The sequence below is a fragment of the Bidens hawaiensis genome, unplaced genomic scaffold (assembly GCF_021521415.1).
Source record: "Bidens hawaiensis isolate Kalapana, Puna unplaced genomic scaffold, B.hawaiensis_p1.1 tig00022321_1, whole genome shotgun sequence".
Taxonomy (NCBI): domain Eukaryota; kingdom Viridiplantae; phylum Streptophyta; class Magnoliopsida; order Asterales; family Asteraceae; genus Bidens; species Bidens hawaiensis.
In genome coordinates, this window is record NW_027493473.1 from 202,641 (window position 1) to 226,206 (window position 23,566).

The 23,566-nt window shown below is 39.2% G+C and overlaps 1 protein-coding gene across 2 annotated transcripts; it reads left to right on the forward strand.

Annotated features, from left to right (window-relative positions):
• Positions 1-613: 613 nt before the first annotated feature.
• LOC143565343 (anoctamin-like protein At1g73020) lies at positions 614-5,816 on the forward strand. Of its 2 annotated transcripts, XM_077052335.1 has the most exons (17): positions 614-975; positions 1,064-1,133; positions 2,543-2,658; positions 2,753-2,879; positions 2,969-3,069; positions 3,149-3,240; positions 3,319-3,423; positions 3,648-3,908; positions 4,106-4,238; positions 4,306-4,419; positions 4,506-4,576; positions 4,668-4,798; positions 4,868-4,950; positions 5,054-5,161; positions 5,232-5,390; positions 5,549-5,588; positions 5,660-5,816. In XM_077052335.1, the coding sequence occupies exons 1-17, from the start codon at positions 796-798 to the stop codon at positions 5,737-5,739; spliced, it is 1,971 nt and encodes a 656-aa protein (XP_076908450.1). In that variant the 5' UTR covers positions 614-795; the 3' UTR covers positions 5,740-5,816. The 2 variants fall into 2 exon arrangements, with proteins under 2 accessions (XP_076908450.1, XP_076908449.1); XM_077052334.1 differs by having other exon boundaries at positions 5,549-5,816.
• Positions 5,817-23,566: the final 17,750 nt, after the last annotated feature.

Below are 23,566 nucleotides of genomic sequence, written 5' to 3' on the forward strand. Positions count from 1 at the left end.
TTATTAATTTTATATAACAAATAAACTTAAAAGAGTTATATTTTTTTTATATGTTTTTTCTTTCATATAACATTCAATATGTCAAAGCATATGCTTGTTATTTAACAATCTTATGTTTGGTTGTTTTGCTAAACTAATTTAACTAAAACATGTACATACACTTAAAGGAACACTTTTCTATTTTGCGTGATATTCGGTGATAAAGTACGCCTATAGTCACTTTACAAATTAAGTTAATTCTATTTAGTATTGTTTAACTTCAAAACTATTTCATAAACCAAATACCCATTGTGTTTGGTTTTATATATTTGGTGACCCAATCGATTGAACTTTTGATCGTAAGTGGTAGGGAGATAGTTCAGTTATTCTGTTTTCGGGTTATTCAGTTATGTTGATTCGGTTTGCTTTTTAAAATTTCGGATTTTCGGTTTGGTTATGTTAGGCTTAGTTTTCCGGTTTTTAATCTAATAATGAACAGTTAGAGAGAAAGACGCAAGTTTCAAATAAACTGACTTAGGCCGGAAACCCCATATAGTTTTTTTTATTATTATTATTATTATTATTCATCCGACCAATTAACACCACTGTTTTCATGGTGATTTAACTTTGTCATCTTCATCCAATTAATAAAAGTCGGCGCCGACTGGTCCAATATCCCACACTGCCATGTGTCAATCTCATTCAACCATCACACCCCTTATATCACGAGTTCACAGACACGTGTCTCCTTAAGTTTCTAGTCATCTTCTTCGTATAAAACCTTAACGTAGTGTACGACATATTTGGTGGTCGGAAATGGAGACATTAAACGAAGAAAGAACACCGTTTGAGATTGGGGTGGTGGTTCCTAAGAGGATAGACGATCAAATTGGTGAAGGTTTTGTGTATGATTGTGTTGAAGTTGTTATTAATGAGTTTCAAAATATTGGTCTCATTGTTGATAGAGTCGTTGGCCTTCATGATGAATTCATCAAGGTAATTGGTTTAAGAGTATTAATTGTTATTAATTCATGTGGTTCTTTTGTTGTTCATTGTTTTATTACTTTATATATTGTTTCTACAGTTAGCCGCACCGGTTGAAGTTATAGGGAAGGCGGCTGCGGAGTCACAGTTGAAGAAAAGAACTCGATTAGGTAAAGTTGCAATGGTGTGTTTGGGATTCAGGCCGTCTCCGATAATTTAAATACCTTAACGAAAATTTTTATTCGCTAGTATATATGAATAAAATTTTTATCGACCGGTTTATTATAAGCAGAAACCATGAGTATGTATTTATCTCATAAACCATTGCAAATAACCTTATTTTCAACACCAAAAAATATATATATAATATGTATAAAAAAGTTCGTGCCCCTCAACTTTATCTGCCTCGCCCGTTGGTGCGGCTCACACGCCCTCCGAGCCTCCCCTATTGGGATTGCTTGCTATAATTCTTTCTCCTTCTTGCTTCTAGATTTTTGCTTTTAGATAAAATCTGGTGATTTTAAAAGGGTGGGTGCTAAACGAGTCGTGTTAACGGGTTGGCACTTACCTATAACTACTCAGCCTGAAACCTTTTTATTTTATATTTTTAAGATCAGTACTTTTTAAGTTATAAATTTACAATTACAATTTCCCTTTTAAATTTTAAATGATCATTTTTGTCCTTTAGGTTTATAGGAAATTTCAACAATTATCCATAAACTAAAGATTGACGAAATATCATAAATCATTCTTTACGTTTTACTCGGAATGACTTTAGATTTTAAGGTTGAGTTCGAACACATGCATAACACATGAGGGTATTTGGGGTTAAGTAACATGGTAACTACTCTCATTTGTCTAGGGATTAAGTAACAAGGTAAATGACTAAACTACCCTCTTGTTCCTTAGGTTAAGTAGCAGGAAGTGACTAAACCACCCTCATGCGTGTGGCAATCTAACGCCTGTTAGAGCGAAGGGCGCGTGAACCGTTACAACATATGAACGTAAATAATGATTTTTTAATTTTCTTAGTTTATGAATGATTATTGAATTTTGCTAAAAACCTTAAACGACAAAACTGTAATTTACCCTTTAAATTTTGACACATCTAATAAAACAAACGAGTCGACTTGCAAACCCGACAGGTTGACCCAAGCCTGACTCACATAGGTGTTTACCTCACTTGAAATGTTAAGACTAAACTCAAACTTGTTAATTCTGTGTTAGGTTCATGTTATGTCACACCCATGGTTGTAAAAACCCCGACTAGGCACAGATTAATCGATAGTCGTACCCCACCGACTAGTCTAATCACCAATTAATCTCTATTTGGTTCAAACCGGCCAAAATTGAAAACTTTATATACAAAATATGGTATGTATAAGTATATTTAAAAAATTACATATAAAATCCAATCCGATTAATTCATATTAATCGCTAGTCTGTACCCCATCACCCTTACTAACGCTTAGCGAGTTCTACAACACTGGTCCCACCTCTATTTGCAAGTGCTTAGGATTTCCATTTAACTTGATTATTTATACAAAAAAGCTTTTCTGAACATGTAATATTACTACAGGAGTGGATTTACAATTTCAACTGAATGAGGCTGAAGCTTTTACCAGACAAACCGACGGTTCATTATTCAGCTGGAACGAGCGTTTTCGTTGTTACAATCACATGATCTATGGAATCGTGAGTTACACACGCTTTTAAATAACCTTAGTCATTCATCACACGACATTTATGTTCCATAATGATACACTGAACTATACACTAAAATGCACAGGTTAACAAGAGCGGTTCTACCGTCATTTTAAAATCCAACTGTAGAGATATTAGATGGGAGCCCGGGGAATCGCTTGTGCAGAAGCTGGAAAAAGAAGCCATTGTTAAAGAAGTCTTTCCTATCCATGGTACGGGCCTTATTTTTATTTTTATTAATCATTTTTACACCTTGTATCGATTCACCATGCTTTATAAATGACGTGCTTTGTTTAATAAGACGAGCTGAAGAGAAAGCGGCTTTTGAAAAGTTGGGCCCTGAACTGGTGGGACCTTACAAATCAACCCCTTGATGAGGTCTATGCTTACTATGGAGCCAAGGTATACTCGTAGTTGTTTTAAATAAATTGCTTAACACGGAAAATTAATTTCAAGAACGACATTATTTTTTTCACCATAGATTGCGACATATTTTGCTTTCCTTGGAATGTACACAAACTGGTTATTTTTTGCAGCTGCGTTTGGGATTCTCGTGCAATCGGTTAATTTCAGGTATGCAGCTTTCTTTATGTAGGCGCATTAATAACCTAGAGACTAAAATCTTTAATAACTGTGTACTTTTGTCGTTAGATCTTTGCAGTTTGTGGTACTTCCTTTTTTCTTTATATGCATACTTTCATGGGCTGCCTTGTTTCTCCAATTCTGGAAGCGAAAAAACTCCGTTCTTTTGGCCAGGTAATTTATAGTAGAGTTAACTACACATGTTTGAAACGCCTGATTACGGTTTTGGTTTCAAAAACTACATCCACGACCCCACCATTCACATGATTAAACATGTTACAACTGAGTGAACAGTGTAGACCGTGGATGTAGTTTTTAAAACTTGGGACCACGTGTAATTATTTCTTTTGTTATAACTTATGCATTCTGATTTAATGCTATTAATTTCCAACATGCAGGTGGCATATAGGTAATTCAGTTGGAGCAGAGTCTGCTTATGAATATAATGACACCGAATGGAGTTCGTCTGTAGAATTAATTAAAAAATCCGGGGCTGATAAATCCATGGAGAAAGAGAAGATCCAGAGAGAAGAATGGTCCGGTCATGTGCTACGATTTAAACACGATGCAATTATAATTTTAAATATAATCGGCCTTCAGCTTCCGTTTGAATTGGCTTATGCACATTTGTATGAGAGTATTGGATCTGATATCATGAAGTGAGCATTTTATTTAATTGTAAAACCGTAAAAACATAAAAAACCAGCATGCTTTCTCGTACTTCTTAAATTCAGGGATTTTTTTGTGTTAAGTGAGAAAGTATGCTAGTTTCTTTTATGCTTTTAAGCCTCTTATTTGTTTATTTCTTTGGTGCAATTGGAAATTAATTTTTGTTTGAAGCAAATTTTATTTTCAGGTTCGGGATGACGGCTGTTTATCTATATGCCATCCAGTATTTCACACAAAAGGGCGGAAAAAAGTCCGTGAAGCTAATCAAGGATGAAAAGAATAAAAACTCTGAATACAAAGCTAACAGCTTGGTTTACAAGGTTAGAACCAAATTTCAAACAAATGTTATTACATGACTACTATAATGAATTTGATTTTCCCATGTAGGTTTTTGGGCTGTACTTTATGCAGACATACATTGGACTACTTTATCATGCAATAATGTATCGTGATTTCACGGATCTCCGTCATATAATTATCCAACGTTTAATCGTATCCGAGGTGGTGAAACTCTATATATATTTCCCGAGTTATGTTTTTTGTTATGTGTTGATATTAAATGTGTTTGATCTAAACCTGTCTACCAGGTGCTGGAAATTGTAATTGGAAACTTGCTGCCTTACATCAAATACAGCTATAGAAAATATAAAGCTGTTAAGTAGGTCTCTTGACTTTGGTCTTCAGTTCTGACCGCCATTATGTATTTATGTTAATTAGTTTGTAGCTAATTTGACTCGCTTTATGTGAAGTAACAAGAGAAAACAGGAGAAGGGGGTGACAGCCAGAAAATCGTATTTGAATTCAAGGGTCGAGAAGGAATATTTAAAGCCCAAGTTTTCTGCAAGTGTTGGTGAAGAACTTGAAGATGGGCTCTTTGATGGTAATATTATTAAATATATACTTAAGACGCGCACATAAGTTGATGATAGAAATAAAAAATCTTCTGCAGAATTTCTTGAATTAGCTCTGCAATTTGGAATGATTATGATGTTTGCTTGTGCATTTCCTTCCGCATTTGCTTTTGCTGCCTTGGTAAATTGACACCTTTTTTTTCTAATTTTCAAGTCTAAATAAATAGAAATTTGACTTATAAAATGGGATTTGGAAATTTATATATGATGATTGTGGTCTATAGAGTAGTGTTACACAAATACGAGCGAACGCGTTAAAACTTCTTGCCATGTATAGAAGACCCGCTCCTCGAGTCGCTGCAACAATAGGGGCATGGCTCAACATATTTCAGGTATTAACTCCTGCATTATAAAGGAATTTAAACCAGTGTTTTGATTTATTTATTTATATTTGTTTTTCAGTTTTTGATAGTTGTATCGATATGCACCAACTGCATGCTTCTAGTATGTTTATATGATAAGGAGGGGAAGTGGAATATATCTCCCGGTCTTGCAGCCATCCTCATCGTTGAACATGTTCTCCTTCTCATCAAGTTTGGATTCTCAAAGATCGTACCCGAGGTACATTATTTTACTTATGAATTGGCCGGGTCAAACAAGTTAAAAAGAAACGAGTCAGACAGATTAAAAAGTCAAACCAGAGTATATTTAATGCATCTAAATATACATTTTGCATTTTGAAATCAGCTAACATGGGCATTTTGCATTTACTCTTGTAGGAACCTGATTGGGTAAAAGCAAACCGATTGCAGAATGCGACTCAGGCACAAAACATGTGTTCTAAGCAACTATTGAGTGACATCTCAAGCAAGCCAATTACAGAATTCAACACCAAGCACAAAACATTTGTTACACGCAACTAATGGGTAACGTTCCTGGTGGTAGAACACTCGATTCCAATTATGTGTAGTTAACTATATGCAATTTAGAGTGTTTGCTTTTTGTATCTAAGGAATAAGGATTGTAGCATAGTATATTATATCTTCATTTTGTTTGTTTTAGATTTTATTAGTAATGTATGTCAAATGCATTCGCCTAATGATAAGATTTGTAGTTCAACAAAGTCGGATTACATTTAACTGATTGGAGTTTTACATAACTTAACTATCCGCAAACAAAGCCAGGATATGGCAAACAAAAAGGGGCAATCAGAAAACATTATGACAAAACTATCAAATCAGTTGATCATCCCGGTTTCATTTCCTACCGCGTATCTAATATAGACAAACAGAATTACCTTTTTAGAGTTTTGATAAAACTGCAAGAACCGCATAAAGATATGATATAATTACCTGATTTGAAACCACCTTCGCCATACGGTAAAATTCCTTTGTCAAAATGCTTTTGTGAAGCAAACTGCAGGCTTTCCCTGTTTCTTGGTCTTTGTAGTTGCAAGCAACACAGATTGGTCCTTACCAGCAGGCTGGATGGTGACAGACAGTCTTCTTGTTAGCCAAGTAACCATTTTATTAAAATTAAGCAGTGTTGTAAAAATCATACGCGGGGATTAATCAGTAATCGGCCCTAAACAAATGCAATTTCACGTAATCAAAACCCATTAATTGGTAGTCAGCCAGATATGGTAAAAACGACACAAATCAAGCCTTTATTTTATTTTATTTGCTCGTTAATTTGTTATGTTTTAAGTTTAATTATTTATGTTTGAAGTATTTATGTGAACTTTTATACGTAAATTTTTCAAAATTACATATATAAATTCCAATCCGATTAAGTCATACTAACTGCTAAGTTGGCTCCCCGAAAAACAGCGTATAAATGTTCTCCAAAATCGTTCAAACATGTGTATCAAAACAATGGAACAACTGCATTTATGCATACACTCGCCAAGGTACACTCCCGGAAGGAGTTGTTGTTCTTAACGATCTCCCATATCAGCTGCCTTGGTACACTCGCCATTGCTGGCTGCTCCTTAGCTGCAATTCAGAGTTAATATACAACAGAAAGTGCACATAGTGTTGCATATATGCCACCATCCAAACCCTATGTTAATTCACATTTAGACACTAAGATTATAGAAAATTTGCATTTTAATCCTAGTTAAGTTAAGTTTGCACTTTGCACAAACAAAAGTGTATTGGTTTTTATTAATCCCAATTATTATCTTTTGGTCAATATCGGTCCCAACTAAGAAATTGGTTGTTGACGGTCCCAACTTTTATCTTATTTGTCCCCAACGATTTTTGCCGGTAAACTTAACTTGAACACCACCTAAACACGACCACATTCACCAACTTACTCATGACTAACCAACCACCATCATTCGACAATGGTTCTAGCCTTCTAGTGGCCCGGCAGCCTCAATAACTGGGGCTTTTACCAGAAAAAGGTTTCTAGAGGTTCGATATAAGGTTACAAAGATGTTTGGGACGAAAATGATGAGTTTTGTGGGGAAAAAGATGTGAGTTTTCTGGCAGAAAAATTTTCCGGCGACTTCCAAGTAACGACGTTAGGATTCCATTTGTCGCGGGCCGTTGTGAACAAATACGTTAAAAGTTGGGACCATTAGTAGACAATTCGTTAGTTGGAATTAATAAAAACCAATATACTTTGCACAAATAACATGTTTTGACTTTTGATATTATAGCAATTAACTGTTTGGAGAATAATGTAATAACTTAATGTTATTTGATTTTAAGTATTTGACAACTTCGTTGATTTTTTTAGGGGCGAAGCCGCAAACTCTGTATTCTTGAGTTTTTTATTTAAGGGATTGAAAAATAGAAGATAAGAAAATTTTTCTTTTTTCATTCTTGAGTTTTTTCATTAAAATAAAAGAAAGCGAATTGAAGGAAAAGTTAGCCTTTTTTCCTTCAAAACTTTTCTGCCAAATATGGCCGGATTATGAAGGAAAGTTTATATCTCATTACCAATTTACCATATCTTAATTCTCTTTTCCATGTTGCTATGGGGACATAATTGTAAAGTTACAAATTGTTTTCCTATCTTTTCCTTCCAATCTAACTCAAGAATATAATAAACACTTTCTTTTCTTTTCTTCTCTTTTCTTTTATTTTAACTCGAGAATGCATTTTAAGTATATAATTTCTTTTCCTTTCTTCCTCTATCCAATCTCATCATTTCTTTTTCTTGTATTTTAAACCCAAGAATGCAGTGTAAGTGATGAAAGGTTTCAAGGGAAACACCTTCCAGTGCACCAAGGAGTGGAGCTCAATGGGTGGCAACACACAATGAAATGAAATGAAATGAAACGCGTTATCACCCTAAACCCAACCGTGAATGACTTATTTAAAGCATTTAACACCAAAACTTGAATATCGTATTCTAAGACAAATTTATGGTACGAGAACAAAGAAATAACACGCTTACACTTCAACCTTGAAAATTCTCTATTAGATTGAAAATTCGTGTGTATCATCGAACTGTTTCAATCTCTAAACGAATTGCAACAAGTATTTCTAGTGGCACATTCAGCGGAACACGTTTAATGCATAAGATGTTTCAAAGCTACCAAATGTCGTGTCGGGTGACGCAACGAGAACTCGGTCGATATCGGTTCAATTTGTTGTAGTAAAAGATTTGTCGCCAAAGTTGAATGCCTAAAAGTAAAAGTGTAAATTTTTTGTGGCCAAAGTTGAAAGGCTAAAAGTTTTGTGACAAAAGTTTGGTGGCCAAAACTGTAAAAAGTATTGTGACAAAAGTGAAAAGAATAGAAGTTTCGTTACCTAAGTTGAGGAGGTAAAATATAAATATTTGTAACTTATATGGCAAAATTTTAGGAGCCAAAAGATAAATGTTCAAAACTTAGGTGGACAAATTATAACGAACTAAATTAAGCCTCTAGGGCCCAAAAGGTAAATATTTAAAATTTTGGTGACAAAACTATATAAAAAAACTAAACTTCCAAAGTTAATCAAAGGTTAAGATAAAATAGAAAGCTAGTTTTTTTTAAAAAAAGGCTAGAAAATAATTAAGTCATTCAAATTTATAATGGATGGCTAAGATTAAATGAAATGAGTTAATTAAAATAAAAATGTGATAATGGTATTATGGTCCATTTTGTTTTTTATTTTATATTTTTTATTATGTTTTACTAATTTTGATTTACCAAAATTGTGTTTTGTAAAATTGAGTTTTACTAAATTGTGTTGTATCAAATTTCATTATACAATTGTGTTTTTCATAAATAAATAAGATGTTATAACCCGGTTTAAAAGCTATCTGATTTTGGTGAGACCCATGACCCGTTTATTTTTTTACTTATAAAATTGTTTTTTTAATTATAATTCATATCAAATATGGTGTGATTAATTTTTAATTTAATGAGATGTTATAACAACTTTAAGAGCTATTTGGGTTTGGTGAGACTTCTACCCATGAATTCGGAAAGTATGAAGCAACCAGAGAGCTTTTAAGGTTTCGTTTATATATATTTAGATTTAGATTTGATATATAATTCACGTAAAAAGGGTTAATAAATTACAATATATACTTCCCAAAGGCTAACAATTCGCAATTCTCATAAAAATATTGTCTCAAAACGGTTTGGTGACGCGTTTTTTCGTTTGACCGGGCATTAGTATTAATTCTTTGTAAAACCCACAAACATTTAAAAAATCCGAGAATTATACTCGTAAACTGTTTTATTCCTATAAGGTTGGCTTTGAAATTTTAAGAGAGATTTTTTCATAATATGTTACAAATTTTTATGTGTGGATTTTATCTTCTGTTTTAGTTTCAAAACAATTAATTAATTTAGATTATTCAAACTTGAAAAAAAAGGTACAGTGTTACACATTTTCGGGAAAACAGAATCATCAAAATCTTTTCATCAAAATTCATAAATAAGCAAGATAGCGATTACATCTAAACAAGCGGATAACAAGTTATGCTAAAATCATTTTTTGAATTATAAAATTAGGATGTAATATTATAAATAACTCTAAGAACCCTAATGAATTGCTCTTAGAATTATTCATGATTAATTTATCATATTTGTAGAAAAAATACGATTTCTACATCGCATATTTTAAGTATGTCAATCACTGCAGTAAATAAAAATATAAAATATATGTTAAATGCGATTTCCGCTTTGTATATTTCAAGATTAATTTCAAAATCCCTACGGCAAATATTGATCATCAATATAGATACCCTATCAAATTCAAAATTAAAATATGCGTGACTAATTAAAAACCGAAGTGAAACTGATCTGTTTCAAACGAGATCGGTAATCAAATCAACTGCTAAGTCTTGCAATCACAGTTAGACATGTATGTGTAAATTGTTAAGTGGGTGATTACAATCGAGTGCATGTGTATATGTTAATACCAACACATTATAAAACCGAACTTTACACACCCTTTAATATGATGCATATATGTTTAGTATCTCGATAATGTCTTAACGTACAATAGGTACGCGAGCCGCTCAAAGGCAAAAGTACTAAAACGCTCAACCAAAAACTAAAACGCTCAGCCAAAAACTTAAAACGCTCAAAAACGGTTTTCGTGAAAAAAAAAGTAAAAAATTGACCGATTAACGATCCGAAACTGTTTTTTTTTCGGTAAACCAGTGATTAATTGGATATGTATTAACGATTCTGAGATGTTGGGATGTGATTGTTGGCAATTTCTAATCAAAGCCTTGATGTGCAAGGCAAGTAACTTGGCGAGCAAGGCACAAGTTACATATGGATCCTAATACTTCCTAATACATGTGGGTTTAGGTGTTAGGTTTATTTTAATTAATTTACCTATTGTTTAGGAATCCTAGTTAGACTCAAACGTGTATAGGTTTGGTCTATATAAACCGTGTAGGGTTTCATTATTGTAATTAAGTTTTAAGTGAGTTTCTTAATACAATAATCGTTTTGGGTGTTTGCCAATAATTCGTGTTTCCAATTCAGCTCTTGAATTAGTATCAGAGCGTGATCAAGAAACCAGCTACGATCCTATGATCTGAAGATTGGTGTCCACGACCAAGAGACTTCCAATCTGAATGTGTGTCAATAATTAAATCAAGAAAAAGTCAAAAGAGATAGTTTTGTCTTTCGTGGATTTAATTTAAGATACGAGGAAAGAAGCTGCTCATTATATATATTATTATTAAATCTGAATTGTCATCTAGGATTAATATATCAACTTTGAAAGAATCTATTACCGATCGAGTCCGTGTTCAGGGACTACGACCAGTGGTGATTCAAAGGGCTGGATCAAGGCTCTTCTTCACGAAAATCAGTTTCGATTTTCTATAATAGACGAAAACCAAGGATGAGCGATCAAGCGACCAAAGAAACGAGCACGAGCTCGAGCTCGTTTCAATGTCCGATGCTTACCGCAACAAATTACACTATTTGGGCTATGCGTATGAAGGTAATTTTTAACGTTCATGGCGTTTGGGGTGCAATCGAACCCGGCACTACTGACGCGAAGCAAAACAATATCGCAACCGCGGTTTTGTTTCAATCAATTCCCGGAGATCAAATCTTGCAAATTGGTGATTTGAACACGCCTAAGGAGATGTGGGGAGCGATCAAGTCTCAACATCTCAAAGCCGATCGGGTAAAAGAAGCGAGACTTCAAACGTTGATTGAAGAGTTCGATGTTATGAGGATGAAGGATTCAGATACAATCGACAGCTATGCCGCGAAGATAACGGGAATAAAGTCAAAAGCATCCACGCTTGGAGAACCGTATGAAGAAAAGAGACTCGTCAAGAAATTTCTCACGAGCTTGCCAAGACGTTTTATCCACATGGTTGCTTCGCTCGAACAAATCTTGGATCTCAAAACCGTAAGTTTCGAGGAAGTTGTGGGACGTTTAAAGGCCTACGAAGAGAGAACGAGGGACGAGGATCAACCCGACAATCGCGGTAAGTTGATGTTTCATAAATCTTATTTCTTATTCTAACTGAAATAGCTCTCGTGATCAAGCAAATAGAAGTCGTGGACGAGGGGCTTCCTCGTCCCGGGGGCGTGGTCGAGGCCGTGATACTGGGCAAGACCAAAACCGGGAACCAACCAAAACCCGGAATGATCAAAACGAGAGGGGAAAACGAGACCTTTCGAAAGTTAAATGCTACCGTTGTGAGGAGTTCGGACACTTTGTTTCTAAGTGTCCGGTACGGTTCAACAAAGAAGCAAACATGGCAATAACAAACGAGGACGAACCAAAAGTAGACGGTGCGTTTTTTATGATGAATTGCATTCAAGAGACCGTCCACCTCAACGAAGAAAAAGTGTTGCCGAACAAACTCAAGGCCGAATCGAGTGAAAGAGATGTTTGGTACCTCGATAACGGCGCGAGTAACCATATGACTGGGAACCAAGCTTATTTCACCGAGCTCAACGATCGTATTACTGGTCGGGTTAAATTTGGGGATGGATCGTGTGTCGTAATAAAAGGCAAAGGATCCATCCTATTCGAAGGCAAAACCGGAGAACAAAAACTCTTGACCGACATCTATTATATCCCGGACTTACAAAATAATATTATTAGTCTCGGGCAAGCAACCGAGTCCGGTTGTGATGTTCGGATGACGGCCGACTATTTATCAATGCATGATAAACACGGGGTGTTGTTAATGAAAGTCACTAGAAACAAAAGTCAGCTCTACAAGATTAAATTAAATGTGGGAAGCCCAGTTTGTCTACAATCAAAAATAAACGAAGACTCGTGGTTATGGCATGCGAGACTCGGTCACCTCAATTTCCAAACGATGAGGACGATGACGGGAGTGGTTACGGGCGTCCCTAAAATTCATCAAGAAAATAAATGGTGTGAATCATGCATGGTGGGTAAACAAACGAGAAAACCGTTCCCGAAAAAAACATCTTATCGAGCATCCCGAGTACTTGAGCTCGTCCATGGAGATCTATGCGGACCGATCACTCCACCGACTTTAACGGGTAATAAGTATGTTTTAGTTTTAATTGATGATTTTTCTCGTTTTATGTGGTCGATTTTGTTGAAAGAAAAAAACGGAGCCTCCGAGATGCTTAAACGATTCAAGGCGTCGGTCGAAAAAGAAACCGAGTGCTTGATTAAAACTCTACGAACCGATAGGGACGGAGAGTTCACTTCACATGAAGTAAATCGGTTCTTTGAAGATGAAGGCGTGTGAGACATTTAACCGCACCATACACGCCACAACAAAACGGTGTGGTTGAGAGGCGAAACCGAACTCTCATGGAGATGACCCGAAGCATCTTGAAGGCAATGAAAGTTCCAAATTATTTATGGGGCAAGGCGGTTCGACACGCGACGTATTTGATCAACCGCTCTCCTACGCGAACCTTGGTAGGAAAAACCCCATACGAAATGTTCAAGAAAATGAAACCGAACCTCGAACATCTTCGCGTATTCGGGTGTGTTGCTTATGCTAAAATTGAAGCTAACCACTTGAAAAAGTTAGACGATCGATCGGGGTGTCTCGTTCACCTCGGGACCGAGCCGGGTAGCAAGGCGTATAGGTTATACGATCCACGAAACCGGAAAATTGTCGTGAGTCAAGACGTTAAATTTAACGAAAAAGAAGGGTGGAATTGGGATAAAATAAATGAAAACGATAATAACGGAGAACCGGGTATGTTTATTATGATGTGGGGTACTATCGTTGATACCGGAAGTGGGCCGATCATGCTCAACCCAGCCGAATCCGGATCTGCAATTTCTAACAGCAGCAGTATCGGCCAATCAGCAGCAAATAGCGACCATTCTGGTCCAAACAACAACAGCATCGACGAATCTGTCACAAACAGCAGCAACAACGACGCTTCTGTCGCTAACAGCAACATCAATGAATCTGTCGCTAATAGCAACAGCAGCAACGAAACTGTCGCTAGCAGCAATAGCCCCGTCGCAAACAGCAGTAATGTAGCCGTGAATGATGTTTTACAAACCCCGGTTAGACATTCCACTCGCCCTTCGGTCCTACCCGTAAAATTTGGTGACTATGAGTTAAATTCCAACGAATTTATTGAAGAATTGCTACTATTAACGAATGATGAACCGAGCAATTTTAACGAAGCAAAATCGAAACCCGAGTGGATGAAAGCGATGCGGGCCGAAATCGAGTCAATCGAGAAAAATAAAACGTGGAGTTTAACGGAGTTACCAAAAGGCGTTAAACCAATTGGTTTAAAATGGGTGTTCAAAGTAAAACGAAATCCCGACGGGTCGATAAATAAGCACAAGGCGCGACTTGTGGCGAAAGGATACGTGCAACAACATGGGATTGACTATGATGAAGTGTTCGCCCCGGTAGCACGAATCGAGACAATACGGTTCTTAATCGCTCTTGCAGCCAATGACGGGTGGGAAATCCACCACTTGTAACACCCCGACCAAAGGCGGATTACACATCGGGGCGCCACATATTGTTTCATTACTCGTGACACTATTGGGTGTCAATATTTAATAAATACATTCATTCGCGCACGCGCAAAGCAAACACAAATATAAATCAACATAAATCAATATATTATAAATCATAATATCCGAACAGCAATAACTTGTCTTGATACATTTTAATCTAGGTCAAAAATAAAGAAAACTTCCTACGTGTCCACAAGCTCCAAAACAGCTACTGCAAACCTGAACATGTGTTAAAATAAACGTCAAACACTTGCGTGTTGGTGAGAAATCAAGTTTAATACAATACATAGATAACAATAAATCTGCGCGCAACACGTGTATGTCTAGTGTTTAACAAGGGTGCAATCAGATTGTGATCAAGCCTAGATAGATCATAGCTCATAGTTCATAGTTCAATCCGTGCTCCCAATTGAGCACAAAAACGAGAAAACATCTGTGCAAGTGTAAACAAAGAAAACCGTAAACGATAGGTCTCCCGTGTTCATCTAATGGATCCATGAAAACTGCGGAATAGGCCGAACAAAGCGGTTAATGATACACACATACAAATAAACAGCCAAGTAAACGTCCTCAACACATGGGATACTGCGCGACTAAAGCTCATAAACAAGTTTAAGACTCTAAGTTTGTATGAACACATGAACATCCCAAAACATTAAAAGCAAAAAGGGATTAGGTACGAGATTACTCACTTGATAAACGATGCGGTGTAAGATAAAGCAAGAACCAACTTTAAACAAGCACAAGTTAACCTATAATTAAAGATTATTGTTTTAATGATTGGGTTAAGTCTTGATTATAAGTTAGCATAATTAATAAGTAAGTTATTATATATAATATATTACCGGAAAACAGGGCAGAACAGGGAGGAAGACGGAGGCAGAGAGGGAGGCGGCAGAGAGAGCAAGGGGCAAGAGAACAGGAGAGATTAAGTGTTTTGTGTGTGTAGTGTTATGAAAATATTATTATTATTTATAGAGAAACCCTAGGAGACATAATCCCTAGAAAAGGGGAAAAAAGATCTCAAAAAGCAAAAGATTCCAAAAGCAAAAGATATGGAAAGATATGGCAGCTGCAGGGGGCAAGATAAAGCTGTCAGGGAACAGTAAAAAGGCATGGGCAGGTCAGATAAAGGTACAGGTCAGGCATGGAAAAAGCAGATCTCAAAAGATTATGTCAGTCACTTTATCTGCCAACCAATGGGGTTGGCGCGCATGCTGCGCCGAAAGTAACTTTTCAGACATAAAGCAGATTAGGTCAACGGCTCAAAAGATAAGACAACACAAAAGCAACGGCTAGATTAAACAGAAGAAAACTCAAAAGGGGTTTAGCGCGAGAAGGCTCGAGCGCGAAGGCAAAAGTGCGCGAGCGCGAAGGCAGACAGAACCAACCTTAACGCGTCGCGGGAAGAATCACATTTCTTAGCGCGCCGCGGGAGGAACTAAAAATCCTAGCGCGCCGCGGGAAGAACTATAATTCTTCGCGCGTCGAGGGATGAACTACGATTCTTAGCGCGCTGCGAGAAGAACTACCAATCCTTAGCGCGTCGCGGGAAGAACTACCGTTCTTAGCGCGCTGCGAGAAGAATTACAATTCTTAGCGCGCTGCGAGAAGAGTTCGTCTCGCGAATCGCTGTACAGGTGGTCTTCACGCAGGATTCCTTGTAAGGGAGTCTGGCGCGTGGAGCTGCGCAGACAACCTTAGGCGGGAAGGAACAAAGGACAAGCAAAGAGTTAGAAGAAAAAGAGGGAAACAAGGCTTAAGGGCGGGACGGCGACAAAAGGGAAAAGAAGGCGGAAAGAGAGAAGGAGAGGGACGGGACGGCGGAAAGAAAGAGAGAGAAAGAGGCGGGAAGGAAAAGTATGTTATTATTATTAAAAGTAAAATATAAGTATAAATATTAAATAATAAAAGAAAGAGATCGGGTCAGAGAAACGGGTACCTGGGTCGGGTCGGATCGGGGCAGATGTCACAGTCTCCCCTACTTTAAGAAATTTCGTCCCGAAATTTATCTCGAAGTAGGTTGCGCAGAGAACAGGTGCGGGTACTTGATCTTCATATGATCTTCCCTTTCCCATGTAAACTCGGCTCCGCGCTTGGACTCCCAGCGAACTTTAACAATAGGGATACGACTGCGCTTGGTTTGCTTAACCTCGCGATCCATAATCTCAACAGGCTTCTCAACGAAATGCATAGATTCATCAACTTGAACTTCATCAAGTGGAATGTGAAGGTTCTCGTCAGCTAAACACTTCTTGAGATTGGATACATGGAACGTTGGATGCACATTACTGAGCGCGGGCGGCAGGTCAAGTCTGTAGGCAACTTTTCCCACATGCGCGAGAATCTTGAATGGACCAACATAACGAGGAGCAAGCTTACCTTTCTTCCCAAAGCGGACAACACCTTTCCAAGGCGACACTTTGAGGAGAACAAGATCACTAACTTGAAATTCGAGAGGCTTTCGCCTACGATCTGCGTAACTCTTCTGTCGGCTTCTGGCAGTCAGCAGATGATCACGGATCTTGGCGATTTTATCGGTTGTCTCTTGAACAAGTTCGGGTCCTGTGATTTGAGCTTCTCCCACTTCGCTCCAACAAATCGGGGAACGGCACTTACGACCGTAAAGTGCTTCAAATGGGGCCATACCAATACTGGAATGATAGCTGTTATTATAAGAGAACTCAATCAAAGGCAGGTGTGAATCCCAATTACCTCCAAAATCAAGAACACAAGATCGGAGCATATCCTCAAGAGTTTGAATAGTTCGCTCAGACTGACCGTCAGTCTGAGGATGATATGCCGTACTCATGTCCAAGCGAGTTCCTAGCGCAGATTGGAGAGATTTCCAAAAGCGAGATATAAAACGGCCATCGCGATCGGATATGATGCTCAAAGGAGTACCATGGCGGCAGACAATTTCCTTGACATAAAGCTGCGCGAGTTGCTCAACACGGTAGTTTTCACGAATGGGCAGAAAGTGAGCAGACTTAGTCAATCGATCCACTATTACCCAAATGCTATCATGTTTGCTTGCTGTCAAAGGTAACTTGGTAATAAAGTCCATTGCTACACATTCCCATTTCCACGTAGGAATTTCTGGTTGTTCGAGCAAATCAGATGGGCGTTGGTGTTCAGCTTTCACTTTAGAACAAGTCAGACATCTAGCTACGAACACAGCAATATCCTTCTTCATACCGGGCCACCAATAAGTTATGCGCAAATCCTTGTACATCTTATCAGCGCCAGGATGAATAGAATACCGAGATTTGTGCGCTTCACTCAGGATATCAGCGCGAAGATTCTCATCAAAGGGAATCCAAATGCGATTGAGATAGCAGAGAATTCCACTCAGATTAGGCACAAAATGCGCTTCCGCGCCACACGCTAACTCGGCGCGAAGGTTACCATTACTGATGGATGCGCGCTGCGCGTCACGAATACGCGATTCAAGGTTGCTTTGAATCGGCGCAAAGTGAAGATGCGTGCGCGGCAAGATACAGTTAAGTTGGCAGGGTTTTCGGCTGAGCGCATCGGCTACCACATTAGCCTTACTAGGATGATACCGGATCTCACAATCGTAATCGCTGATGAGTTCGTTCCATCGGCGTTGCCTCATGTTAAGTTCCTTTTGATCAAAGATATGCTGAAGGCTTTTATGGTCAGTGTAAAGGATACACTTAGTACCATAAAGGTAGTGTCTCCAGATCTTCAAGGCAAAAACAACTGCACCAAGTTCGAGGTCGTGAGTTGTATAATTCTTTTCATGAACCTTAAGTTGCCTTGATGCGTAAGCGATAACCTTGCCTCGTTGCATAAGAACACAACCGAGACCTTGGTTGGATGCATCGCAATACACGACAAAATCATCATTACCCTCAGGTAGCGCAAGAACAGGAGCTTCACACAACAAACGCTTGAGCGTTAGAAAGGCTTTTTCTTGCTTCGAGCCCCAAATATACGGTTTACCTTTGTGCGTTAGAGCTGTTAAAGGCAAAGCGATCTTCGAGAAGTTCGAAATGAAGCGTCGGTAATAACCAGCTAAGCCCAGAAAGGAACGGATCTCGGAAGGAGAGGATGGCGTAATCCAGTTCTTGATTGCTTCAATCTTGGATGGGTCGACATGAATACCCATCTTGTTTACAACGTGACCAAGAAACTGTACTTCATCAGACCAGAATTCACACTTGGAAAGCTTAGCATAGAGTTGCTCAGCTCTAAGCTTTTGCAACACCAACCGAAGATGTTGCTCGTGCTCGGCCTTGGTCTTAGAATACACCAGAACATCATCGATAAACACAATCACGAATTTATCCAAGAAAGGCCTACACACCCGGTTCATTAGATCCATGAAAACGGCGGGTGCGTTGGTTAAACCGAAGGACATGACCAAGAATTCAAAATGGCCATAACGAGTTCGAAAAGCAGTCTTCGGAACATCTTCATCGCGGATGCGCAACTGGTGATAGCCAGAGCGGAGATCAATCTTCGAGAAACAAGAGGCACCTTGGAGTTGATCAAAGAGGTCGTCAATACGCGGTAAGGGATACCGGTTTTTAATGGTGAGTTTGTTCAACTCGCGGTAATCAATACACATGCGAAACGATCCATCTTTCTTTTTAACGAACAACACCGGAGCACCCCAGGGCGAAGAGCTAGGGCGAATGAATCCTTTAGCAGTCAACTCTTGAAGTTGGCTTGCCAATTCTTGCATCTCAGCGGGCGCAAGACGGTAAGGAGATTTAGCTACGGGGGAAGCACCAGGGACAAGATCAATACGAAACTCGACTTCACGAGCGGGAGGGATACCAGGAAGATCATCAGGAAAAACTTCAGGGAAATCACGCACAACAGGGATATCGCGAAGCTTCTTCTCTTCAGCAGGTTTAACCACATGGGCTAAGAATGCAACACACTTCTTCCGCATGAGTCTTTGGGCTTCGGCGCAAGACATAAGTTTAAGACCACTGGAGGGTTTTTCGCCGTAAATATGAAGATCACCATTTTCTCGAGGTATGCGAATCAATTTCTTGGCGCAAATAACTTCGGCGCGATTCTTCGAGAGCCAGTCCATACCAATGATAACATCAAAGCTTCCAAGAGGCATGGGGATGAGGTCAATCAGAAAATCGTTTTCGTTAAGGTTAAGCGTGCAATCTTTAATCACTGAGTTTATTAAAACAGTTTCACCATTAGCCAATTCAACTGAAAAATTTTCTTTTAAATCGTTGCGCGGTCGCGCAAGCTTCTGCTCGAAGGCGCGAGAGATAAAACTTCGATCGGCGCCAGTATCAAAAAGTATAGAAGCATAAAATCCGTTAAGCAAAAATGTACCATTAACTACGTCATTATTCGCTTGCGCTTGGTGCGCGGTTATGTTAAAAGCTCGTCCACGCGTCACTTGGTTTGAAATCTGGTTCACCGGATTCGCTTGTGTGATTTGCACTTGTAGTCTCGGGCACGCGTTCCGGAAATGACTGGGATCACCGCAGTTATAGCACGACCTGGGTCGTGGGTTTTGGTATGTTGGTTGTGGATTCTGCGGGTAGACTGGTGGTGTTGGCGCAATTGGGTTGGCGGGAGGGACTCTACAGTATTCGGTTGAGTGACCAATGCGGCCACATCGGTTACATTGTCGACACGGGGTCTGAGTTGGGTGGTGAAGTCTACAGGTTGGGCAAAGGGGTTGGTTTCCTGTGTAAGGTTTCTTAAGTGGCGGGGCAGGGAGTGCTGGATTGGTTAAGGCATAGTTGTGGACTACAGGAGGTGTTGGGTAGGCTGTCAGTGGGTTAGGCACGTAAACTGGAGGTTGGTAGATGGGTTGCTGGACAATGGGCGGGTTGGTAAGCGCATAGGCCTTGCGCCTGCGCTTGAGGTTGTTACGGTTTGAGGGTTCAGGTTTGGTTTCTGTTGGTTCAGGGGCAGTCTTGGTGAGTTTGGTCTTCTCAGTTCCCCGCAGGAACAGGGTTCCTGCTCTGACATGGTTGTCGCTGAGCACAGCGGCCAACTCAATGGCGTCAGAGAGGGTAACTGGGTTTCTGGCCCATACAGAATCTTGAATTTCCATGGGGAGACCCCCAAGGAATTTCTCTATGGCTCGGCGGGAAGGGGTAACAAGGTGAGGGACCAGTAAGCTTAGCTCGTGGAAGCGCGTCGCGTACTCGCGCGCTTCACCGCTGTATTGCTTAAGATTCCAAAATTCCTCCTCTAGGCGCTTAATTTCGTTGGGAGGGCAGAATTCTCGCGTCAGAATTTCCTTGAATTCCTCCCAGAGCATGCTAGAAGCAGCTTCTGCGCCACGCGCATGAGCTACTCCATTCCACCATGTAAGCGCTCTAGATTCCAGGACACTGGAAGCATATAGGGTTCGTCTGTCTGAGGGGCATTGGGTATGGAGGAAAGTGTTTTCAATCTTTTCGAGCCATTGGAGCATCACGGTGGCTCCTTCAAGACCTGTGAACTTTGGAGGGTTACCCGCGTTAAAGGACTTAATGTTATAACTCGAGGTATTGTTTTGGCTCAAGGCTTGGGCTATCGCGGCGGCCATTTCCTGGGAACGTTGCTGTCTACGCATGCGCGAGGCTTCTCTTCTCTGAAATCGGCGAGATAGCGGAGGCATTCTATAAAAATTTTAATTTTAGTTAATATCTTGGTTTTATCGCAAAGTATAACTTTATAAAGCTTGGTTTCGCAGAGTTAGATACTATCAAAAGTTAAAGTAGATTAAATGACCCTAAATGCAGACTTAATAAAGGTAACAAATTCGAATCAAGAATCGACAATTCATGTATCACCATGACTTTCCGAATTCCCAATTTAAAATATACGAGCAAACGAGTATTGGAGATTGACGATTCATGTATCACCATGACTTTTCAATCCTCAATATAAAACATACAAGAAAATGAGTATTGGAGGTTGACAATTCATGTATCACCATGACTTTTCAAGTTTCCAACCTCAGAACATAATCGTAAATGGAAATCGAAAATCAACTATTCATGTATCACCATGACTTTTCGGATTTTCAATCCCAACAAACGAATATGTAAGTAAAATCAATAAAAATCGAAATTCACAAAAATCGAAATATCGCGGAATAAAACATAAAATCATATACTGCGCAAGTGCGAGCATATTCATAAATAACGAGTAATTAACAATAAACGCGCAAACATGAGATTTCTCTCATGCGCGAGAGGGGACTCTTAGGTATTCTAGGCCGTTACGTCTAACCACCTATCCTAAAGTCAACGAGCTCTGATACCAATCTGTAACACCCCGACCAAAGGCGGATTATACATCGGGGCGCCACATATTGTTTCATTACTCGTGACACTATTGGGTGTCAATATTTAATAAATACATTCATTCGCGCACGCGCAAAGCAAACACAAATATAAATCAACATAAATCAATATATTATAAATCATAATATCCGAACAGCAATAACTTGTCTTGATACATTTTAATCTAGGTCAAAAATAAAGAAAACTTCCTACGTGTCCACAAGCTCCAAAACAGCTACTGCAAACCTGAACATGTGTTAAAATAAACGTCAAACACTTGCGTGTTGGTGAGAAATCAAGTTTAATGCAATACATAGATAACAATAAATCTGCGCGCAACACGTGTATGTCTGGTGTTTAACAAGGGTGCAATCAGATTGTGATCAAGCCTAGATAGATCATAGCTCATAGTTCATAGTTCAATCCGTGCTCCCAATTGAGCACAAAAACGAGAAAACATCTGTGCAAGTGTAAACAAAGAAAACCGTAAACGATAGGTCTCCCGTGTTCATCTAATGGATCCATGAAAACTGCGGAATAGGCCGAACAAAGCGGTTAATGATACACACATACAAATAAACAGCCAAGTAAACGTCCTCAACACATGGGATACTGCGCGACTAAAGCTCATAAACAAGTTTAAGACTCTAAGTTTGTATGAACACATGAACATCCCAAAACATTAAAAGCAAAAAGGGATTAGGTACGAGATTACTCACTTGATAAACGATGCGGTGTAAGATAAAGCAAGAACCAACTTTAAACAAGCACAAGTTAACCTATAATTAAAGATTATTGTTTTAATGATTGGGTTAAGTCTTGATTATAAGTTAGCATAATTAATAAGTAAGTTATTATATATAATATATTACCGGAAAACAGGGCAGAACAGGGAGGAAGACGGAGGCAGAGAGGGAGGCGGCAGAGAGAGCAAGGGGCAAGAGAACAGGAGAGATTAAGTGTTTTGTGTGTGTAGTGTTATGAAAATATTATTATTATTTATAGAGAAACCCTAGGAGACATAATCCCTAGAAAAGGGGAAAAAAGATCTCAAAAAGCAAAAGATTCCAAAAGCAAAAGATATGGAAAGATATGGCAGCTGCAGGGGGCAAGATAAAGCTGTCAGGGAACAGTAAAAAGGCATGGGCAGGTCAGATAAAGGTACATGTCAGGCATGGAAAAAGCAGATCTCAAAAGATTATGTCAGTCACTTTATCTGCCAACCAATGGGGTTGGCGCGCATGCTGCGCCGAAAGTAACTTTTCAGACATAAAGCAGATTAGGTCAACGGCTCAAAAGATAAGACAACACAAAAGCAACGGCTAGATTAAACAGAAGAAAACTCAAAAGGGGTTTAGCGCGAGAAGGCTCGAGCGCGAAGGCAAAAGTGCGCGAGCGCGAAGGCAGACAGAACCAACCTTAACGCGTCGCGGGAAGAATCACATTTCTTAGCGCGCCGCGGGAGGAACTAAAAATCCTAGCGCGCCGCGGGAAGAACTATAATTCTTCGCGCGTCGAGGGATGAACTACGATTCTTAGCGCGCTGCGAGAAGAACTACCAATCCTTAGCGCGTCGCGGGAAGAACTACCGTTCTTAGCGCGCTGCGAGAAGAATTACAATTCTTAGCGCGCTGCGAGAAGAGTTCGTCTCGCGAATCGCTGTACAGGTGGTCTTCACGCAGGATTCCTTGTAAGGGAGTCTGGCGCGTGGAGCTGCGCAGACAACCTTAGGCGGGAAGGAACAAAGGACAAGCAAATAGTTAGAAGAAAAAGAGGGAAACAAGGCTTAAGGGCGGGACGGCGACAAAAGGGAAAAGAAGGCGGAAAGAGAGAAGGAGAGGGACGGGACGGCGGAAAGAAAGAGAGAGAAAGAGGCGGGAAGGAAAAGTATGTTATTATTATTAAAAGTAAAATATAAGTATAAATATTAAATAATAAAAGAAAGAGATCGGGTCAGAGAAACGGGTACCTGGGTCGGGTCGGATCGGGGCAGATGTCACACCACTTAGACGTGAAGACGGCGTTTCTACATGGTGACTTAAAAGAAACCGTTTATGTTTACCAACCGGAGGGGTTCGAGAAACCGAAATAA

Bases quoted from the DNA above. Each gene is read 5' to 3' on its own strand.
- LOC143565343 (XM_077052334.1), top strand. From the start codon at position 796: ATGGAGACATTAAACGAAGAAAGAACACCGTTTGAGATTGGGGTGGTG. The intron at 3,909-4,105 runs GTGAGCATTTTA...TTTTATTTTCAG, and splicing joins ATTGGATCTGATATCATGAA to GTTCGGGATGACGGCTGTTT. The intron at 4,420-4,505 runs GTGGTGAAACTC...CCTGTCTACCAG, and splicing joins AACGTTTAATCGTATCCGAG to GTGCTGGAAATTGTAATTGG.